Below are 20,868 nucleotides of genomic sequence, written 5' to 3' on the forward strand. Positions count from 1 at the left end.
TACTATACAACAGGAATACAAATTATTACTGGAAGTCCAAGCGCACAAGAAGGAGCCTGTAGCTCTCAGCTGGTTTCAGGATTGTATTCCCTCTGAAATGACGTATCTCTGAGACACTGAGAAAACCTTATGGTTTATCTCTACAACTGTAATGAGAAGATCACCTTTGGGCCAGTTGCTGCCACCAGATTCAGTGGAGGAAGAGCTATGTTTGTCAGTTAGCTAGAATGGCAGATTCCGAGTCAAAGGCAGTAGCTGCCTTCTTGGAATATTTTAAGACATTATTTTTAAAATGAGAGGCATTTGTTTCTAAAGCAAGTCATTTTGCACAATCGATTTTACAAATTCTGTCCCAGATTTCAGAGTGTTCATAGGATGGACTTTGTTAATGACAAAGGACTAAGCGTGTGAATGTTTTAATCCCCAGATCCGTTCCCTCATTATACCGTTCTCAGTAGGTCACAGCCTCTCTGTGACTCAGCTTCTCTAACCTTAATAAGTTAACCATGCTCCTATTTCAGAGAGCTCACTGGGACATTCCAGATGAGGGAGCAACTGTTCTCTAAAAATATGGTAACACAAGCATTTCTTCCTCGTCTTACTCAAAAAGAAACTACAATGTGCTCCTACCAGTGGTGAGACATTTGAGCGGGTCCCCTTTAGTTTTAGGCAGAGCTCAGGCCAGAATCATTTGACAAATTCACCAAACATGGACTTACTTCTCCTTGCCAAACTCAAACTTTCCAGGACCATTCCTCAGAAGATTGCCATTTATCCATTTGGGAATATGTCCTTTAATCTTCGCTGGGATGGGTTGAGGGGTCTCCTCTACCGTCTGCATTAAGGGTGAGATGCATTGCAAACCCTTGGGGCTGTGGAAGGTGATTTCCTCTTTTGATGGGTTGGGCAGGAAATTCTTTAAACCTGCAAAGCAAGCAGTGAGAACAAAATGCAGGTGACTGAGATTCTCGCTTGAATAAACAGTCAGCTGCTAGAGCTTAAGTTTGGATGTCTAGAAGAATAGCATTTAGCTATTCTTGGCTGCAAGCAGCCAAGCTGTAGCTGATATTCAAACTAAAGCTGTGTTCCCATAATACCCCACAGCATCCCACAGAAAGCTGAAAATCCAGTGGATTTATCTTTACTGTAATTAATCCATTAGAAACACCTGTTCTGTAGTCCAGAGGAGGTAATAAAACACATGAGAATGATAGGAAAGAGAACTTTTCTTTTAATTAACGAAGCTTCTATTCTGAAATTATTTCAATAAGTAACTGAGAGGAAGTAATAAATGAAGATTTATTATAAGAATCTGTGAGGTTTCAAAAAGAAATCTGTTCCAAGCTAGGATAATACACAGAGCAATGTTGAGGGGGAGCCCTAAAAGTAATCTCCCAATGATTTCTGACAAGCAGTCTGCTGAAAGAAGTGACAGAAAGGAGCTAGTCTTACCCTTGCAGACCAAAGCCACAAGAGGACTGGTGTAAGTGGCCATCCTGTAAAGCAGTGCATGTTCACAATGCTGCCAAAAGCAAGGCAGAGCTGCGCACACCTCAGATAAAAAAATCTGCATTCTAAAACACCTTCTAACTTCACCTTGGTATTACAAAGGAGGTCAGGAAGAACACAAATGAAACTGAGCTGAAATACATTTATAGGACAGGAGAAAACAGATTAAACAGCTTTCCTTGGTAAGTAAAAGCTGTCATGAGAAAAGGACAACTTCTGATGGAGCCTTTTGTTTGAATGCAATATCCCCCTTATTAGGCATAGTTACAGGACAAAAGCATCAGGAAAGCATGAACTGATTGGAATGCTGTGTGCTAACAGCACACAGTTAGTTATTGGCTCCAGTAGCCTGGCTTGCAAAGCCTCATCAACACAAGGATTGTTTTAGCAATCCATTTAGCTGCAGAGGTGGATTTACCTAGAAAATACGCAGGTTGTTGACTTCCCTCCCAATGCTATCACCTCCTCACCTAACACAGGTTTCATGTCCACAGGTCAGTGGTGTGGCTTTGCTACACTGCTCCATCCTCACTGTAAGGCTGCTGAGCCCTGAACTAACCTAGAACTTATGAAGATACAGGTGTAAATGAAACACTGATGAAAAAAGACAGTATGGCATAAAGAAATCCATTCCTGAACCAGGTCTAGTGCAGACAACACCACACATTAAACAGAGTCCAGACCGATACTGAACTTCATTCTGATTTTTTGATGTAGCAATTTCTTTTGGTTACACTAGTCACTTTCACCACTCCTTCTAGCCTGCGTTCTTTAATCCACATGATTAAGTGAAGCTGCTGTACAATTTACCTGTGAGCCTCTGAAATGATACTTTCGCATGTACAGAGGGAAATAGTTATTTCAGACAGGAGAATATCTGCAAAAGAACTGAGTTGGCAGACAGCATTTTTCTAAGGGTGCTTCTTTAGAACAGCCACAGACAGAATGGGTGTTAGGCATGCAGGAGGGTAAATTGCAAGATCCCTTCAATGTAGTTCTCTGGCTTGCCAATCCTCAAATCCTTCTTTAGGTCTCTAATATTGTAAGTCAGCTAGATAAGGAATTCAGACTGCAGGGCTTAACGCAATTAACCTCAAACCACCAACATCCTCTCCCTCTTAAAATTCAATTAAGTTCTGATTAAATCCTATATGAAGCACTCAATCTGATCCCACCATTAGTACTTCAGAGTTTTTCCTTAGACATAAGGAAGCTTTTCATAGCAACAAGCACCTGGCAGGTTTAGTGACTGCCATCAGTATTTGCAGAAATGCAGCTTTACTATTCCAAGCTCCAGTTTGTAAGGATGTAAAATATTCAGGGGAAAAAAAGAAAGCAATGTATCCCTAAGGAGGTATTTTTGCATCCAAGCAGAAACAAAGGTGGCGTGACCAAGGACAGTACTGCACTGAAACTTCTGGAAAGCAGTGTGATTATATGTGGGAATTTAGAAAGATACACTTCAGAGAAGAGCCTGAACAGAAATGGGTCATCTCATCCCAGTTGCTGTCCCAGAAAGCCATATATATGAATTCTATCTTAAAAGTTACTATGTTTCCTCACACTTATCCCCTCTTGGGAAGGCTGTTTATTGCCCAGATTACTAGAAAAATCCTTTGATTTTACATATGGACTTTATTTATAAGACAATTTGTCCCCCTTGTTCTTCTGTCAGCACTGTTATATGGCTGTGGTAGTAGTTCTCCCTCTCATGTGGTGTTTACCACATGTACTTAGAGTAAGGAATCATATCACTTCCTAAGCTAAGCAAGCTAAGTTCTTTTCATTTTCTTCTCCTGTGATCACCTTGCCATTCACATGATCAACTTAGTAATCCTTCCTGAAATCTGATCTAGTTAGAATTTATCTACTTAGAATTCCTTTCAAGACATAGTCAAGAAAATGTCTGAGAACAGGCTGTATACAACAAGAATGTGTAAGTTAATATCCTGTCCTATCAGACCAGAGAGAAAGAAACACACATATCTTTCTAGCTTTCCTTCTGGGAACTCAAATGAGCTGAAGATCCTGACAGTAATGCATACAAAATGTAATCAAATCGTGATTTGATTTTGACTCACATGAGTCAAACCAATTTTTCTAGGACAATTTTGAAAAGCCAGGAGGGGATGGGTGCAAGGGGAAAAAAAAAACACGTTTGCTCTGCTGAGTTTGTTCTGAAGAGATTCAGGACAAGAAACAGAAGGCAAAAATAAGCAATAACCTCCTCTAAACCTGACACAACACAAAAAATGTGTCTTTTACTTGCATTACATAAAAAATGCCTCAGTACTGTAGATCACTTTATCCGATCTGGAAACAAGGTGTTGTCAGGAAGTTCCTTAGTGACCATCATCTCCAATTAGACCAGCTACAAGGCTGGTTGGGCAGACGTGGTCAGACAGGTCCTTTGCAGGGACTTTATGCAACCTGACCTTTTTTTCTTTGAGGAATCATTATCTCTGCAACATACTGAGACTTGATCAGTAGCAGCAGCAGCAAACAACTCAGGCATGTGGAGGCAAGAGCAGAAGGGCTGGACAACACACATTCCCCTGACAGCGCAGGAAAGTCTTGCGTTCATTTCAAAAAATCAAGCTGCTGCAATACATATGCAGGATTATACAATACAGAATAAGCACATCAAAGGAAAGAATTTTGGTGCTAGTTTGTGAGTCATCATAGCTGTGTTTAAAAGAAAAGGAAAAAAACCCACCCAAACATCACAACTGCACATCCTACACTTCTTCCCTATCAGAAAAAAACCTGAACAAAGTCTACACTCGAAATTCAATCATATCTTAATACTAAAACCTGCTACATTTAACTGCATCTACTTCAAAATGCACTGAGCAGATGGAACACAAATACTTCCTACTGGATTGCACTGTTCACGAGCAATTGTAATACGTGTACCACCTTCAGATAAGAGCGCAGCTGTAAAGCTTAGCTTATTTTAATATCCACCTACCCCAAAATCATAGGATCATACAATGGTTTGTGTTGGAAGGGACCTGAAAGTTCTTCCTGTTCCAACCTGCCTGCCATGGGCAGGGACACCTTCCACTAGAGCAGCTTGCTCCAAGCCCCTGTGTCCAACCTGGCCTTGAACACTGCCAGGCATGGGGCACCACAGCTTCTCTGGGCAGCCTTTGCCAGGGCCCCACCACCCTCACAGGGAAGAGCTTCTTCCTAATGTCTAATCTAAACCTACCCTCTTTAAAGCCATTACCCCTTGTCTGATCAGTAGAAGAAGACACAAGTCTCTGCAAAAGACAGAAGACAGACTGATTTTTCATCTTGAGCTGCATTTAAATTAACATTTAATTAGAGAAAATAAAATACTGACTGTTCTGGCTGCACTCCAAAAGAGAAGAAGTAAGTAAGCAATAAATCAAAGGCACTGCAGTCCCAATGGGGCTTACTGTATTTGCTTGAGCATAATACCTGAAAATCAGCACAATATTACAACCTGCCATCTCAGACTCTAGCCTTCATCCTTTGCCTTCACCAGACTTGAACCCCTCAGCTTACCTGAGTGTCCCACACTGATTTCTGAACTGAAGTTATTGCACTTGCCTTGTGTCTGCTGGGAAGTCTCCGTACCTGACTCCTTGTTCCATGTAGCTTGTTGATTTCCCAGTGTCAGGGAGTCAGCCACCCAGTTCCTTGCTAACAGGCAAAGCAGCACATGAAAGAAGTGACAGAAAACACAGGGGAAAGAAATGGAGAAAAGGAATGGAGAAAGACTTGTCAAAGGGAGCGAAGAGAGAAAAGCAACTGTGAACTGTGCATACTCTTGCATACAAAATATTTGTTGATTTTCCAGAGACACCTATAGAAATAGGTTCTACACTTCCAGGGTGTTCTGTTTTGCTGACATGAAAAAGTGTAGGTTTTTTGTTAAATATTGATTTACACCATCAAGTCCTTGGGACAATTGTCCTAGAAACGTACTGTGAACCTTTTTTGCAGGTTGTTTGGGTTTTTTGTTGTTTTTTTTTTTGTGTGTCTATGGATGTATTCTGTGTTCAGAGCAAGGCAGATTTAAGACCCTTTCAGCTCTTTGGATACCCCAGAGCAATCCTTTTGATTCTCTAGGGGTGGAAAACAATATGCCCACCATCAAAAAGCAGAGATTCTGGTGAATTAAATCATGATCTTTATTGATTTCTATTTTACGATAGTAGGTATCACTATTAGACAAACAAAAAAAGACTGCTCGATTTGTGCAATGATACAATGACGGCAGAAATTGCAGAGTTTAATGGTGACACAAAATCCCTTGGAGAAGTTTCCCACTTGTATGTTCAGATCAAAGCTTCAGTAATGCTGATGCTCTAAACAATCCTCTCCCTTTCACATGTCTCCGCCTACATGTCTCACAGCACGCTCCCTTGCAGAGAGAATCTGCTGCTTACTGGTTTTCCAGCTCTAAACCATCAAAATCTGCTAGTAATCCGAAAAAATCTGTGCAATATACTTGCTCCTCCTCTCCTGCTTATCTTTTCGACAAATAACAGAGAAATCCTAGTTCTTACCTAACACTTCAAATTGCTTCCTTTGCATTTCTGATCAATAGAAATTAAATTGCTCTAAACAACCTGTGTCAGCAGCAGGTCTCAACAGCATCGGAAACCCCCTTCCCAAGATGATGGAATAGAACAATTTGTTTATTAATGCATTTTACCTGGAATGAATTGCATCAAAGAGCAGAGGAAATGCCGCAATATAGCAAGCAGGAGGCTGGTGGCAGACAAAAGGATTTTGGAAAACATATTCCGCTCAGAAGAAAGCATCGATCGGAGATGGTCATGCAAGGGTACCGCGCCAGGATGATAGTGTGCAGCCAGTACTGATGGATCGGTTGAAGAGCTTCCTGACATCATCATTTCAGAATAAAAGCCGGGAATAGCTTCCCTAGCAGGGCAGGATGAACAAGTCTGACCGCACTGCACTGCTACAGCTGGGCGAGGCAGTCGCAGGGCATAGGGGAGACCTGCCTCCAGCCGAAGCAGCTCAGCAGCCCTAGACCCTCTCAGCAGCTGGCCCAGGTGTGTTGATGAAGTGCAAAGGCATTACCATTGCTGGAAAAATAATGCTATTTGCCAGCTGTAACTTGAGAATTTGGAAGAAAGGTGAGAAGAGGTGATGTATTCTTGTACTGAGGTAACAAGGCTTCAAGGCAGGTGATTATAAAGTCATCGTTAAGAAATTTACTTCAGAGTCTCTACTGGGAGATAGGCTGATTGATCCATGATTCTTTGCCCTCCTTTTTTTTCTGGTTATTCACCATCATGATGTAAAACACCCACTCTGCCCTTTTCAAATGCTTCCTTCATCATCAAGGTTTTCAAATACCATTGAAAGAGAAAGATGCTGCAAGTAGCAAAATTGAACTCTCCTGAGTTCTAGACAGAAGGTCATGAGCCTTAAACATATCTATTACCTACTCAGTTTGGTCTTTTTCTGTTATGACCCACATTCCTATATCTATGCCAAAAGGCAGTTTTGCCTTAAGTAAAAAAGTCACAATTAGCATTTTCTCATGGAAGAATTCTCTTTGCTGCGTACCTAAGCAGTCTCTGCATTATCTGCTATTTTCAATTTCTAGCTTTTAAATAATAGAAGAGCAATGAGAGGAACTGAGTATTGGGCTTTCATAATTTACACTTTCCACGCTGTGGAAGTATTGACAGCAAGGTCAGACATGCAGAAGACTCACTGCCAAAAGTTCCCTTGACTTCAAGAGGGTCAGAACTTTGTTTAAGGTGTTTCCACATTTTTTTTAGAAAAATCCGTTTATATTCTGCTACTGATCTGTCATCTTAGACGTTCTTGTTAACTTACTAAGGCACTGCAGCTTAAAGACCCAGAGGAAAGGCTTAAAGAAAACATAGTGACCAGCTGAGCTTTGCTGATCAGATTTGGCAGCTTTAAAGCCAATTAATTTTCTGTTCAAACCTCCTTCAGTAAAACTGGAAAGCGGATACTGATGGCATTGGTGACAGTTTGATTTCATGTGTACTCATTCCTCAGAACGAACTTCTAGTTTCACATCAGGAGAGAGTACAAAATTCGGTATGTTTCTCCCAAGACATATCAAAATACCCAAGAGAAGCAATCAGTGCAGAAACATCATTAGCAGGGTAGACAAACGGTCAACAACTTGCATGCCAGACTAAGCAGTTCTTCATTCTTCTAGGAAGTATAGTTTTAGTAAATTTTATTGCATTTTATGAAGTTTTTAAATGGAGCAAACTGCTGCAAGAGTAACCCTGTATGTCTGTACCGTCTTGATGCCCTAAGGGAAGAAACTTAGTTTATGTCACCCACTAGTTTTCTAAGTTCTGCTTCTTAATAATACTTCATACAAGAACTGAAGGTTTTCAACTGGGATATAGTAGGTAATAAACTAAATCTAAGTTATCTAAATACTGGTGATATATTGCATAATTTTCACAAGCACAAACAGATAAAATGTAGCCGGCTTCTGACTCTGACAACAGGCAGACATTTAATGGTCATGAAATTCATGTATTTTTCCTTTAAAGACTTATGTAAATAATTACAGGTAAATTTCTAAATTGAGACACTTCATAGATAACAATTTAAAATGGCTTTTTGTCATCATTATAGATGATCACAGATTTTAGAAAAACTTAGCAAAATATTCTAGAAAATTTAACTTCCAAAATATTTTTCTCCCACTTTCTGCTTTTAAAGAGCATTACCAAGACTGATTACAAGATGAGATGTGATTATTAGGAAAAAGGAAGAGACTGGAAAATATGGTGTAGATTAGTGAGGTGATTTTTCTGAAAGTCTTTAGATGCTAAAGATGCAGATAGGCACCTTACAGGATTTTCAAAAATTCCTAAGCATCTAAGGCGCTTACATGCTTAGGCACTTTGAAAATCCTACTAAGTACATATCTGCATCTTTAGGCATCTAAATACCTAGGAAAATCTCACCCTAGATGTCAGTTTCTCTCCTTAATTGCTTTAAATACTATCAGTTTGTCAGGTAGCACATTTGTTTGTGGCTTTTATGTAATAAAAAGGGGGAATGAAGGATTAAGTCTGAAATAATTTAAACAGAAAATTAATACACAGTACTGGGGTAAAGATATAAATATATCTTATGCTAGCAACAGGACTATCCAGCACTTTTCTTTATTACATTAGCCTCAAAATTTGTACTAATTATGCTTTGTACATTTTATGTTTCATCTTTATTAACAGAGTCAAATGACAAGAAAGAAAAAGTGCTCACAAAAACTCCAGAAGCCTCCTTAAATAAATTGGATATACTGCAAACAATACTGATGTATTTAAATAACAAAATAAAAGGGCAGTGTAATTTGAGATTAAGATTATCTAGTTATTTATTGACATTACCAGCAAAGTTTTGTTGATGTGCTTTGATTTCAGTTGAAATCTCTAGAAGTATTAAAATATATTTTCACATTAAGACTTTATACTTCTTTATACATTTCCCAGAGTAGTATTCTTAATAGAGTTTCCCTATTTCTAGATGATTTTTTGGAATTTTATTTATATATGGAGACAAAATGGAAATAAGGCTGCAAGTACATTCTACTAAGATTTTAGCACCAAAACAGTTTCTAAAGTAGAAAGATAAAACCAAACACAAAAAAAAAGCAAACAAAAAACCCACAGAAAATTGCTAATATAAAATAATCTGAAGTCCTGTTCTGCTTACATCACAAAATTATATGTTTCGTAGAAGTGTTTCTACACTATATTCTAGAGCAAAAGAGTGGTTGTGACAATAAAAGAAAAAAACATCCTTAGTAGTGACATTAGAAATACCATGGCTGCTCCCGAATTCAGGTGTATTGAAATTCCACAGCCTTAAAGCCAAGCGATGCAAAATTTATTCTGCTTTCATTTTCAAATGCTTCCACTATTGTCTAGTAATAGAATCACAGGGACAACCTAAGCAAAGGATCAACAAGTAAGGAAAGATGGTTTAATGTGTAGAATCCCTTGGAGCCATAGGATTTAAAATGGATATTTAGTATTGTCTTATACTCATTACCATTACCCTATGTGTTGAATCTACTTATTTAAATTGCTGTTCAAGTTGTTGAAAGTTTCCTGAACTGCTGGAAATATTTACCTAAGACATTTACGAAACACACATCACAGCACTCATCATAGTTTATATTTTAATACATAAAATATACTACAAATTTTGCTCTGCATTTCTGCAGTCTGACAAACTCCATTTAGCTTTGCAGAGTATTTGCAATCACAGTGAATCTCTGTTTCAGACTCTCCCGTTTCTGTTTTAAGTGGTTTTCTATGGTCCTCGCTTCTTTTAAGATTCCATCAAGTTCTTGCACATAAGAAGCATCCATCGCTGCTCTCTCACTTAATTGAAAAAATCTGTAGTTAAAATCAGTTAATGCCATTAACATTCTCAATTCCTAGAAGTGCTTTTATGCTTTTCTTAAAAATGCGTTGCCGATCAATACTCGGTTTCCATCCAAATTAGTTCTCAGTTGTAACAGAAACCAGCATTTTTCTGTCAAAATCTGTTTGATGGTTTTCAGTGCTAATTTCTCTAAACTGCAGCCACAGTAATCAATCTTATCTAGAGAAATTAGAAAAGTGCTGTACAAATAGGACAGTCAACTTGCCTTAAAATGTGAGCATATTTTGATAACAAGTTTGTAATTTCCTTGTTCATCTCTGTTAAAAGAAAAAAAGTAATTTTATTTAAACCTTTGCATGAATTCTCATCTCAGCATTAAATAAGGTAACCACATAGTTACTTTCAGCATATTTTATACGTCACCATTTAAAACTTTCTCCAGTTGTTCAGGTTTGCAAAGGGACTGTGAGCCCTCCGAAAGAGCCAAATCTGTTTTGTCAAGGGAAGACAACTCAGGATTTTCTGAAACTTCATTCTAATAATAGAGCACAAAAAAAATAAAATAAAATACAGGTTCTAGGATTTAAAACAAGATCAGCACAGGTAGAGTTTAACTGAGTTAAAATAAAAGGACCCTGAAAGGCTGTTTTCAGATACCGTGCATCATGAAGAGGCACAGCGTCTGTGGGAGTGGGTGGGAAGTGCCAGCTTGGGCAGTAAAAGCTGCTGTACTTCAGAAGTTTATTCTCCATTAAGTCCTGCATAGCAGTGTTGCACTGCATGCCCGATTTCACTGCTCTTCAAACACTAAGAGAAACTGTATGGCTTCCTTACACATGAAAGTCGTATGTGTTTCTGCTGACCTACATAAACGGACATGGAGCTCTTTGCCCTCTCTCACGGTGAGAGGAACCCATTGTAATGCCAGTGAAGGCCATGGTACTGGGGATGTTGTACTGCTGCCCTGGGGCCAGAAAGTGGTCCAGATCCTCCCTCCCTCACACAGCACGGCTCACCTCCATCTCTTTTTTACGTTTACTTCTACTCTCATCAGGCTTTTGAGTGTTGCTTGTCATCGTTGCCTCGTCAGAAGTACAACGTTGTATTTGGTAAGTGGTTATGTTGTGCGTCTGGAAATCATATCTACATAAAAATGCATAAAACCTGTAACCAGCACCTCTTTAAGCTCCTCTGCAACAGAGCTATCCTCCTCACTGGAGGCAGGTAGAGCCTCCAAGCATGGCGAGAGAACCGATCAGCGCCGAAGACAAGCGGGTCCGAGCACCAGGCTGGCCTGGGCCAAGGCGCTCCCAAGGGTGCTGAAGGGTGCTCAAGGTCGGCCTCGGGCTGCGAAGGCCGATTCTGCCTAGTTTAAAAGCAGCCCGTCCCTCCTTCCCTGTTCTCCCTATGCTTCCTCAGTACCCGCCGCCCTTAAGTACATGGGGGCACCCCCTCCGCCGCGGAAGCCTCCCCCCCCCTCCCCGGACCTCTCTCCTCACGGTTAACGGTCCTCGCGGCCGTTAAAGGCCGGCGCGCGGGAGGGCGGCCGCGGCGGGCCAGTTGCGGGCGATGCCTTCCCCACGCGTCCCGCGGCGCTGCCCCGGCCGCTGAGGCAACTGGAGCCCGCCCTGGCGCCCGGCCCCGGCCGCCTGCGGCCCCGCTGTGCTCGGGGCGGCTGCCGGGGAGGGTGGGTGCAGGCCGCGCAGGCTGCTTCTGCAGGGGGTCGGGGAGCCTGGAAGGCCAGCGGAGGAGAACAAGGCTCCCCCGCTAAAACGCTTCCTGATGCAGAGGTCCCAGGAAGAAGCTTTCCATCCCCAGCTAGACGTTAAAGCATGAGACTGCCTGTGGCTAAAGTGTTGCCCTGTCCACTCAGTTCCAGTCGTATATCGTCTTTAAAGCATCTGTGCCCGGTTCACAATGTGAATCACTGGAACGTTTCGGGATGACAGTGAATGGATCCGTTTCAAAAGGCAAGCCATCAATTAGCAAAATATGAAAGACTACTGTCACTAAAATTAGACAACTGCCAAGATCTACTTTTTTTTTTCTCTAAGCAATGGAAAATAAGACTTTTTTTCCTTATGCCGTGCTTCACTTCTGTAAGTAAACTGTATTTGGTTTCTCCAAGAAATGACTGAGTCAGATTACACGGTGAGGTGGCTTGCTTACAACAGGAAGAAACTAAACCCAGTGATTCTGGTGAGCTCTTCCAGTATTACACTTCATGTTGTCAGCCAAAAATAGTAAATGCTATATCAAGTTATTACTTTTCCAAAATCCTCTCGGTTTTGTTTTTCAACTTTAATTTCTGGTTTTAAGAGCAGAAAGGGCCTTAACGTTACATACGCTACCCAGACAGGCTCTGAAAGTCAAAACTCAGGACAAGAAATTAAACCACTAAAAGAACAAGACCTAAATACTTCCCCAAAGTAGAAACAGTATGCTGCCATGGCCAAGTTCATTTCATTCTCAACAATTGTATAGATATTTATGTTAATACTGTATGTTATATTAGGTCTGAGGCTGCTTTTTTAGTTCAGAAAGACCAAGAGGCAATTTGATTGTACTTCACAGGAAGGAACTATTTGTTACGAAACAGCTCTCAAGAAAAAGCACAGAAATGGGAGACCAGAGCCAGAGGCCAGTTAAATTTAGAAGGATTTCCCCCCACACTTCCCCATCAGAACTAACCATTAAAATAAAGTGCCAAAAGGAATGGTAGGATTACAGTTGTTGCATATTGAAATCAGCTAGATCTAGGTGTTTAAATCAGATTTTTATATCTCTCTGGTATACAGGTTTAAGTAAACACAACTCCACACGTGTACTGAATGCCATGTAACAAAACAGGAAGCTGAAAGGGGATGATGTAATATTGCTGGCTGAAATTCAATCAGTGTAAGTGGGTGTCTGTAAATAGCAATATAGATTTCTTATCTGGAAGCAATAGCTGCCATAAATGTACTGTTCTTTGCTTATCTCTCATAAACAGGAGGTTTTACTCTGTTCCTGGATTTCTCTGGGGTGTTTTGGTTTTTGGTTTTTCATTCTTCTGAATCATTTTCATTAGTTTCTCTCAGGAGCTTTAAAGAAAGAAGACAAATTTCTGCAGCACACATTTTTTGTCTGAACATGTCAGTGAAATACAATGCTCCTTGTGGTTAGAGCAGCCTTAAATCCAGTTATTAGTACAATGTACAGTACTTTTATATGGAAGATTATTAGTTCAGGTGACCTTGAAAGACGTACCTTAGACCTCAAAATTACCTCCCTGGATTTATCCTACTGACAGTAATACATTCCCTACAGGTATGTATTAAACCTCCCCTCTGTCCCCAGCGACAGTAGTAGGTGCGCAGACAGGTGAGAAAACATCTTATGGTCTTAGGTTTTATCTTGGTTTAGCAGTTTGAGAGGGGTTGTTTTTTGTTTGATTTTTTTTTTCCCACAGCCCAGTATTAAAACTTGAGACTCTTCAATTTGCCCATTGAGCTACACGGTTGAATGCCCTAATGCCTTGCTAATCAACATGATAAACAGAAAATGGATGCACCAAGCTTCTAGTTAACACTGCCAAGGTTTACAAATGATACAAAACATTGGTCGGTTATTCATTCCCGAGTTGATCTACCTGGTACTTCATGGCCCTAGTTGTCCCATCACTACACAGTTTGCCATTACAGCAATATTTACTGCATTAAGCACTCCACAAACACCAACTGCAGGACTTACTTCCAAAAAACATCACAGAGCTGCAGCAATTGAGAGCAACACCTATTGCCGTTTTATTTATTTGCAATTAATATATGCCTGGGAAACAACTTACAGCTGATAAAATAGGACCTATCTATTAATGGTGTTTCAACTACGTGGCACAGATTTTGGTTGTCTGTTTCCCTGAGAGGAACCTAAATTCCTCCCTTGCAGCTACTTACATATAAAGGGAGGGAAAACAATTTGAGGGTCTTCCAGCAGATACCAATGGTATATTCTTTGGTGGTGTTCTTATGGAGAGCTAGATATACGCTATGTGTTTTCAATGCTAAACGGGTTTCCCCCAACGGGACCCAATGTTTACGAGCAGTTTGCAAGTGCGGGGAAAAGAGGAAGTCTATGTCCTGACGGCTAGTACCCGGTTGTCTGGCTCCCAGAGACTTTATGGACCAAGCGAGCCGGCTGCAATCCGCTGGTGTAGAAACGTGTCCTCTGTCGACATCTGTGTGAGCTAAAAGTCGCAAAAAGCTTCCTTTGTAACCTCACGATGTGCATGATTTGCTTTCTCCACCCAGCAGGGGAAGTGCTGCAGAATAACTGCAGACGTAGACAGATATCTGGGGAAAGAGTCCAAAATTTTCCCTGCAGTTTGTTCGGTCGGCTTATTTTGTCGCATCGTGTTGCAAGCCGCCACAAAATCCCCCTCACTAGACCGCTCTAACAGAGCAGAGATCTGTTTCCTCCCCGTTCGTATGAACTCGTGAAGGTGACACGGCAGCGACGCTTGCCTGGGCAAAGCCTTACTGTCCCGACCGTGCGGGACACCCAGCCGAGCGGCTTTTGGCTCTGTCGCCCGAGGGAACGAGAGGGAGGAACGGGCCGGGATCGCCAAAAGGGTGGGCTCCGGCTGCGGGAGCAGGCGCCGGCGGTCCCCGCCCCTCCTCCGGCAGCGCTCTCCCTTCCGTCTCGCATCCTTCTGCCGCAGCCCGCCGAGGAGCGAGGTAAGGATCACCGCTGCTCCTCTGCCTTCGCCCCAGCAGTGCAGCGGCAGGGGTAGGAAGGGGGAACTCTGTTCGGGAGCCGGCTCCTAGCCCTCAGCTCAAAACTCTGGGAGCAGCCCCGCCCGGGCAGAGCGCCGCATCCCGCGATTAAGCGCATCGGGCGGAGAGGGTTGTGCGCTGCTGCCTCCCTGTGCAGGGTGCGCCGCTCAGCGAGGGTAGGAGATAATCCTAAATCACTTGCTACTAATGAACAACACTACTGTGTGGGATCGGCAACTGTTCCTTTCTTGTGGCTGCAGCAAGCGGCAGAGCCTTGACCCTCCCCTTGGGCTGGCACCCCTGATGGGCTCCGCTCCAACACAGGCGCCGAGCGGAGGGCGGCCCGGCTCCTTTTCTTCCCTGCGGGGCAAGTTATTACAGAGTCCCTCGAACAGTCAGCTAAAAGCTCCTGTTTAGCTTACAAACGCGCTTGGTAAAAGATGTAACCGTCTTTTACTACACATCGGGGGAAGAAGTTTGGTCGGTTTATGTTTCCCGCACTTAAACCAAGGGCCACCTTCTCCTTTAATCATGCATTGGTAAGTCCTGCCTATGTCTTCTCCTCTGCAGTCTAGGACAAAGTAATCCTACACTGCTTGGTTCACTTCACTAGATATGAGGCATGCACTGTTATGATAATGCTATATTTAATTTCAAAGGCTTCAGTATGCATGTTTGGAAACAAAGATGCAGTCCTCTGCTATGAACCTGTTCTGCACAGACCATCTAGAACTATAGACCATATAAAAATAGGATGAGAAAAAAGCACTCTCAATACATTCTTCAAAGTGCTCTACTAGAGGGACAAGGAAACAAATCACTGTGATTCCCTACCCCAGTCCCTAAGGTTGAAGAGTGCTTTTTTATTTAAGTTGGCATTGTTCCTTGTTCTGTACAGTAAGTCTTTTCCAAATAGTGAAAAAGAGCCTTGGAAGTAAGCTTTGCACAATAATATCCCAGTGCTGGACACAGATCTTCCCATTGTTTAGCTAGCTTTAACAGTTTAAGAGCTATTACAGTTATTATTTCTGTGGCTAGTACAAGGGGAAAGAACGCCTTGCCAGTTAGTAGGACTGAATGAAGTACTTACTAGTCTAGACTACTTACGAAAATGCCTTTATTTCTAAAAACATAAATAAACCAGGGAAGAACACCCATACGCAGAAAGCATTTTAGGAAAACGAACAAAAAACTTACTAAGATACAGACTAAAGGAAACAGGAAGTGCAACCTGCATTTCACAAAATTAGTGGCATAGGACATTTTAGAACTGTTTACCGCCAGAGAAGAACTAAATTCTTTGCTGCATCTTTCTCTTTCATATTATAATTCTTATAATTTTTCTTTACAGGTAGGAGATGCTATTTTTAATGTTGAAGATTACATCATCACAATCACTATCAGTTTTAAAATAAAACTAATTGAGTGCTTATTTCTTAGAATTACTCCTTCCAGTGGCAACCATCCCAACGGCAATACAGTTGCTGAAATACCAGACTTTACTGTTCAATTCTAGTCAATACAGGTATTCTTCTATAGGAAGAATTCCAGCTCCAGATACAAAAAACACAGGCCTTTCCAAGGAGCAGTCTAAGGTGGACTAAGTTAGGGGTTTTTTGGAAGTTCTGTGTTTTATGGAGGGAACCCGTAAAGATGAGTCTGTATAAGTTTAATACAACTTTTATTGCTTAATGGTCAGTAACAGGGTGCTTAATCCAGTTTTAGTTACTTTCCCATTTGAAAATTAGAAACAGAAAATCAAATGACTGTGCAATAGTAAGACAACTTCTCCAGACACAAGAGAAAATAACTGATTTGACAAAGTATGTTCATGGAGCTACACATTATCATTCTCACAGAAAGAGAAAATGGTAGTGAGTTATTATTTACTCCTGTGTAACATCGTGTAAGAATTAAAAGTGTTGTAAAATAACAGAACCTGAAGGATGCTCTAGGTTATTCTGAAAAATGGTAAAAGCAACAGAAGACCAATTATTTGAAAAAGCAATTTAACAGGCAGTGAAACATGCCAGCTCTATTGTAGTATTGTGCACTAGAAGAGAACTGGCTCAAGAAGTCCCTTGCTTTATAGATTAAGAAGCATTGTTCTTAACTGAATCCTCTCCATATGTTTTTGTAGAGTGAAGATGAACGAAGAGACTGTGTGTGCAGTACAACTTGGAGAAAATTTCTGCCTCTATTTTGCAGGTAATTACTACCCACTGCTGGGAGGGACACACTGTCTTCTTTCTGCATGGAAGATTAAAACCTGATACACAATTCAGTCCTTTCCTTGGGGTGGCATCCCTGTTTTTGTGGAATCCTGTTTTTTCCCCCCTTGTTACCCAAGCGATCCTCAAAGCACTTTCAATCCCCACCCACTTAGAAGAAGAATTCTTAGATTATGGAGCCAGGTTGTTCACTTCAAAAAGAATTTGAGTTTCAGACAGTTGTCCCAGTGTGTTAACAGGTCCATCTGAAATACTCCTAGCCAAGTACCTGAGTCAGCGGAATATCTGGTGCTTCATAGAGTATGTTCCTGTAAAGGACACTCAGAAGGGTTGCAATACTGTGGGGTGGACCTGGAAGAAGTGGTGACTTCCTATCTCATACGATACAGTTAGTTAGAAAACAGTCTCTTCTTTAAAAGCCATTTGCAATGATTGTTTCTTGTCCTTTTGCTCACTTAAAGGTGCTGACAAAACCAAAAATTTATATACCATTTATTCCTTGGTTATAGGCTTAAACTGACCTGAGCTGCTCACCCTTAAGTAACCCTAAAACATTCTGCATACCTCTTGGTTGGTGGTAACTCCAGTTCTCAAATGACTGGTGGTTTCATCACCCTGTTTGTTACACTCACAAATTAAATGCACTCTGTAGTTAGAACAGCTCAGCTTGGTGAGTTAGTGATAATGGGGAGTACAACTGGAAATGTGTAGGTGGCTGGCTGCCAGTCTTGCAGAACAAAACTGGGTAGAACGGTTTCTTTTGTGGGGGCAGAAGTTAATGGTGTTTTTTCTTTCCTTTTTTTCATTGCTCACTTGGAACCAAGATGATGATGGTAAGATGAAAGCTTTTATTAACTTATCAATTTTATGTGAACTAACCTGCTTACACTTACTAACCCATAAATGTTTACTGTGCCTGAGAGAGCAAGTTTACAAACTGATAATGGCTACTGTAAAAGTGAGCACTACAGCTCGCAGTCTCCTTTTGAAGCCAAAGTTCCTTTATTTCTTCCTAAGGTACAGAAGGACCTTTATAATGCAATTCTAATTGTGGGGTGAGAGAACTGTTGCTTCTGAACTCTCATTAACAGATATGGTAGCTTCTCTTGCTTGTAAATATATATATATATATATATATATATATATACAGTCTGCTGTATTCTGGGAAATCCTTCTGAAAAGCCAGAGGTAGGAAGAATGACATGGCCTCAGTTTTGTTTGAGATTGCCATTCTAAGAACTTGTTTCACCTCGTATTTTAATGACAAGATTAAGCCTGTAGCACACTGTTAAGAACTGAGGTAGTCTCCTCAGATAAAATATTTGACCCTCTTCCCTTAACATTTGTACAGGGCTGGAGTGCGATGCCCTCTGTAAGGAAAAAACTCTCCACCGAGTCCTTCGAAATGTCAATAGCCAGTTGCTTGTGGTTCGACCAGATTTAAACATGGCAGCTTTTGAAGACGTGACAGATCAGGAGATGAAATCTGGTAGACTATTTTTCAAATACTTACTATAACCGTTGCACTGCGGCTTTATTCTAGATATGCTTTTGTTCTTAGCGCTCACTAACTCAATGGTGAGAGAGTAAAGACTTAAAAGTCATTTCAAAGAATAAAGCTAAGAGAGCTGATTTTTTGGTTAAGTGTGATCACAAACTAAGCTTTTAATGTCTTTTTTTTTTTTTTGGCGGGGAGGTATATGTTGGATAACAAAAAAAAAAATAATCCAGAAACAATTTTAGGTTTAAACAGACTAAGTAGAGCACTGAAAGCTCTTACTTTCTTCTGACAGTAAACACAATACTTGTGGTTTTGGCTTTGACTTCGGGGTGGGGAGGAAGCTCAGCAATTCAGAACTGTATTTGCTGAACATACATATACAGATATAATCTGATTTACAGATGACTATTTACAAATCTAATTTTCACTTTATGCATGCACGTAAGAGGGTCTGAACATCCTAGCCGTGCTGGCTGGCAAGTTCACATGCCTTCTTACAAATCCAAAATCTCGGTTATTGAATGACTGCAGAAACTCAAATATATGCTACCAGCAGTGTAAAAAATTCAGTTTTGGCTCTCCTGACAGAAAAGTATCCTGAGAAGACACCAGTTGACAGTGAAACGGTAAGACATAACACAGTTAAGTTGTTGCCACTCTCTCCTGAGCAAACTGTTAATAATAAACAATTTCTATTTAGGCAAGGGAATGCACTTCAACATTCACTATTACAAAACTACTACACCTTCAGCAGGGATGCCTGTTGCATTCAGCATCCAGGTAGAAGATAAAAGTTATTACATGTGTTGTGAGAAGGAATGTGGAAAAATGACAATTCGATTTAGAGTAAGTATCATCTTTCCATACATTCTGTACACGTAAGTAGGCAAAATGAAGAATTCAAACATCAGTGAACTGAAACAAAACTGCTCAAGTCTTGTGCTGGGACTAACCCATTCCCTTTTTCTTCCTCAGGAAGGAGAAGTTCCCAAAGACATTCCTGGTGAAAGTAACATAATCTTTTTCAAAAAGACATTTACATCTTGCAGCTCCAGAGCATTTAAGTTTGAATACTCACTAGAACAAGGAATGTTCTTGGCCTTTGAGAAAGAAGGCTACTTAAGAAAATTAATTCTGAAAAAGCTGTCAAGAGAAGATGAAGTGGATGAAACCATGAAGATAAGTTTCTAACTTCAATCAGAATGAAAGTCATAACCTATGACATACTGTAACAGTCTTAAAATATATTCTGGCTTTTTATTAAAGAAATATTATTTCCTTATCTGAGGCAAGCCAGTTTTATGTTTTTCCCTACCATAAGTCAGTACAAAAACAAGTATCTTGCAAAGCAAAACAGACTCAAATACTTGCAAAAAGCAGCAGAATGTTTTCCAGTCAGAAGAGTATTACACATGGAGGAAACAAGAATATGCATGCCTGTATAGTCCTGTATGGTTTGATCCCTCAACCCTTAACCACTTGTTGACCAAACAGCTTTTTAATTAGGTGACTCATAGATGAGGTAAACCTATTTTGGGGAGGGAGAGAAAACCACTTAAAATAAGATTTCATAAGAAGAACATGCACCTGGCCAATGAACACTCTTTTATATCCAGATTATTTCCTGAGCATCTTCATCAATCCCAGTTACACAGTGGTGACATTCTCACCTTCAACTGAAGCAGAAACAACTTTTAACTTACTGGAAGTCTTTGCTTAAAAATACTTACCTGAACAATTAAAGTTCTAATAAGGATGTCCTCAGAGGGGCAAAGGAAAAAATGCATTTATGTAAGGGGACTTACATAAAAGTTAACAATGAATTATAGGTTAGTGATGAAATGACATGAAACAGACATTGTCCACAATACCACATACAGATGCATCTTGTATTTGGTCTCAAAAGAGTAAATGTCAAATGCTTTCTACAATACATGCTCAGACTGTACAGAGCTACTTACCCGTGACTCATACATGTGCATCTTCCTATGACAAAAGAGTGTTACCATTGCTATCTAAATCAGACCACATCAAACAGAAGCAACCACCTCAATTCTGATCACAAGATTAGCAAAAGTGGCCACCTGCATGCTATTTCCCATGGTTACCTAAGAAAACACATAAATAACAATTCCAAACCAAATTAAACGAAAACAAAAAAAACTCAAATCAGAAAGTCTTGCAGAATCCAAACAGTAATTAATTCTGTTTATTGCATAATCAGACTGGCAGTAACACCACATTTCCTCTTACTATTCAGAGAACCACAGAAGTCCCATGAGAATGTGGAAACAGTTAATCTCTTCTTACTACTGCGAAAGTCAAAAAAGATTGAGAAGTTAAAACCCAGAATACCATTTCCCCCCCTTAAATTCTCTAAAACATGAAGACATAGAAAAGAACACTTTGTCAGTTTCAGGTCAAGCAGAAAGGTGTCTTTTCAGTCACACAGGAAAATGTGTACCAGTGT

The 20,868-nt window shown here is 40.6% G+C and overlaps 3 protein-coding genes across 5 annotated transcripts in view; 1 reads left to right on the forward strand and 2 right to left on the reverse strand.

Moving 5' to 3' along the window:
* The window catches only part of BCO2 (beta-carotene oxygenase 2), a 36,933-nt gene that overhangs the window by 10,779 nt on the left and 5,286 nt on the right, over positions 1-20,868 (reverse strand). Inside the window, exons 1-3 of one of the 3 annotated variants that reach the window (XM_061478187.1) lie at positions 6,200-6,480; positions 5,089-5,181; positions 720-924 (exon numbers count right to left, since the gene is read on the reverse strand). In XM_061478187.1, the coding sequence (XP_061334171.1) occupies positions 720-924; positions 5,089-5,181; positions 6,200-6,401 (500 nt within the window). In that variant the 5' untranslated portion in view covers positions 6,402-6,480. Of the gene's footprint in view, positions 1-719; positions 925-5,088; positions 5,182-6,199; positions 6,481-20,868 lie in introns of those variants that run through there. The other 2 variants (XM_061478184.1, XM_061478185.1) reach the window with 2 other exon arrangements.
* Positions 9,682-11,557, reverse strand: TEX12 (testis expressed 12). Its single transcript, XM_061478195.1, has 5 exons — positions 11,090-11,557; positions 10,929-10,994; positions 10,336-10,447; positions 10,178-10,229; positions 9,682-9,908 (listed from the first exon to the last, which is right to left on the reverse strand). Exons 2-5 carry the CDS (start codon positions 10,986-10,988, stop codon positions 9,764-9,766), a joined length of 369 nt encoding a protein of 122 aa, XP_061334179.1. The 5' UTR covers positions 10,989-10,994; positions 11,090-11,557; the 3' UTR covers positions 9,682-9,763.
* IL18 (interleukin 18) lies at positions 11,152-19,769 on the forward strand. The gene is made up of 9 exons (XM_061478045.1): positions 11,152-11,187; positions 11,439-11,599; positions 13,997-14,132; positions 14,393-14,627; positions 16,797-16,874; positions 17,722-17,730; positions 18,249-18,386; positions 19,099-19,244; positions 19,374-19,769. Exons 1-9 carry the CDS (start codon positions 11,152-11,154, stop codon positions 19,587-19,589), a joined length of 1,155 nt encoding a protein of 384 aa, XP_061334029.1. The 3' UTR covers positions 19,590-19,769.

The sequence above is a fragment of the Pezoporus flaviventris genome, unplaced genomic scaffold (genome assembly GCF_033815535.1).
Source record: "Pezoporus flaviventris isolate CSIRO_AGI_PZ_B2104156 unplaced genomic scaffold, CSIRO_AGI_Pfla_v1 ptg000113l, whole genome shotgun sequence".
NCBI classification, from domain to species: domain Eukaryota; kingdom Metazoa; phylum Chordata; class Aves; order Psittaciformes; family Psittacidae; genus Pezoporus; species Pezoporus flaviventris.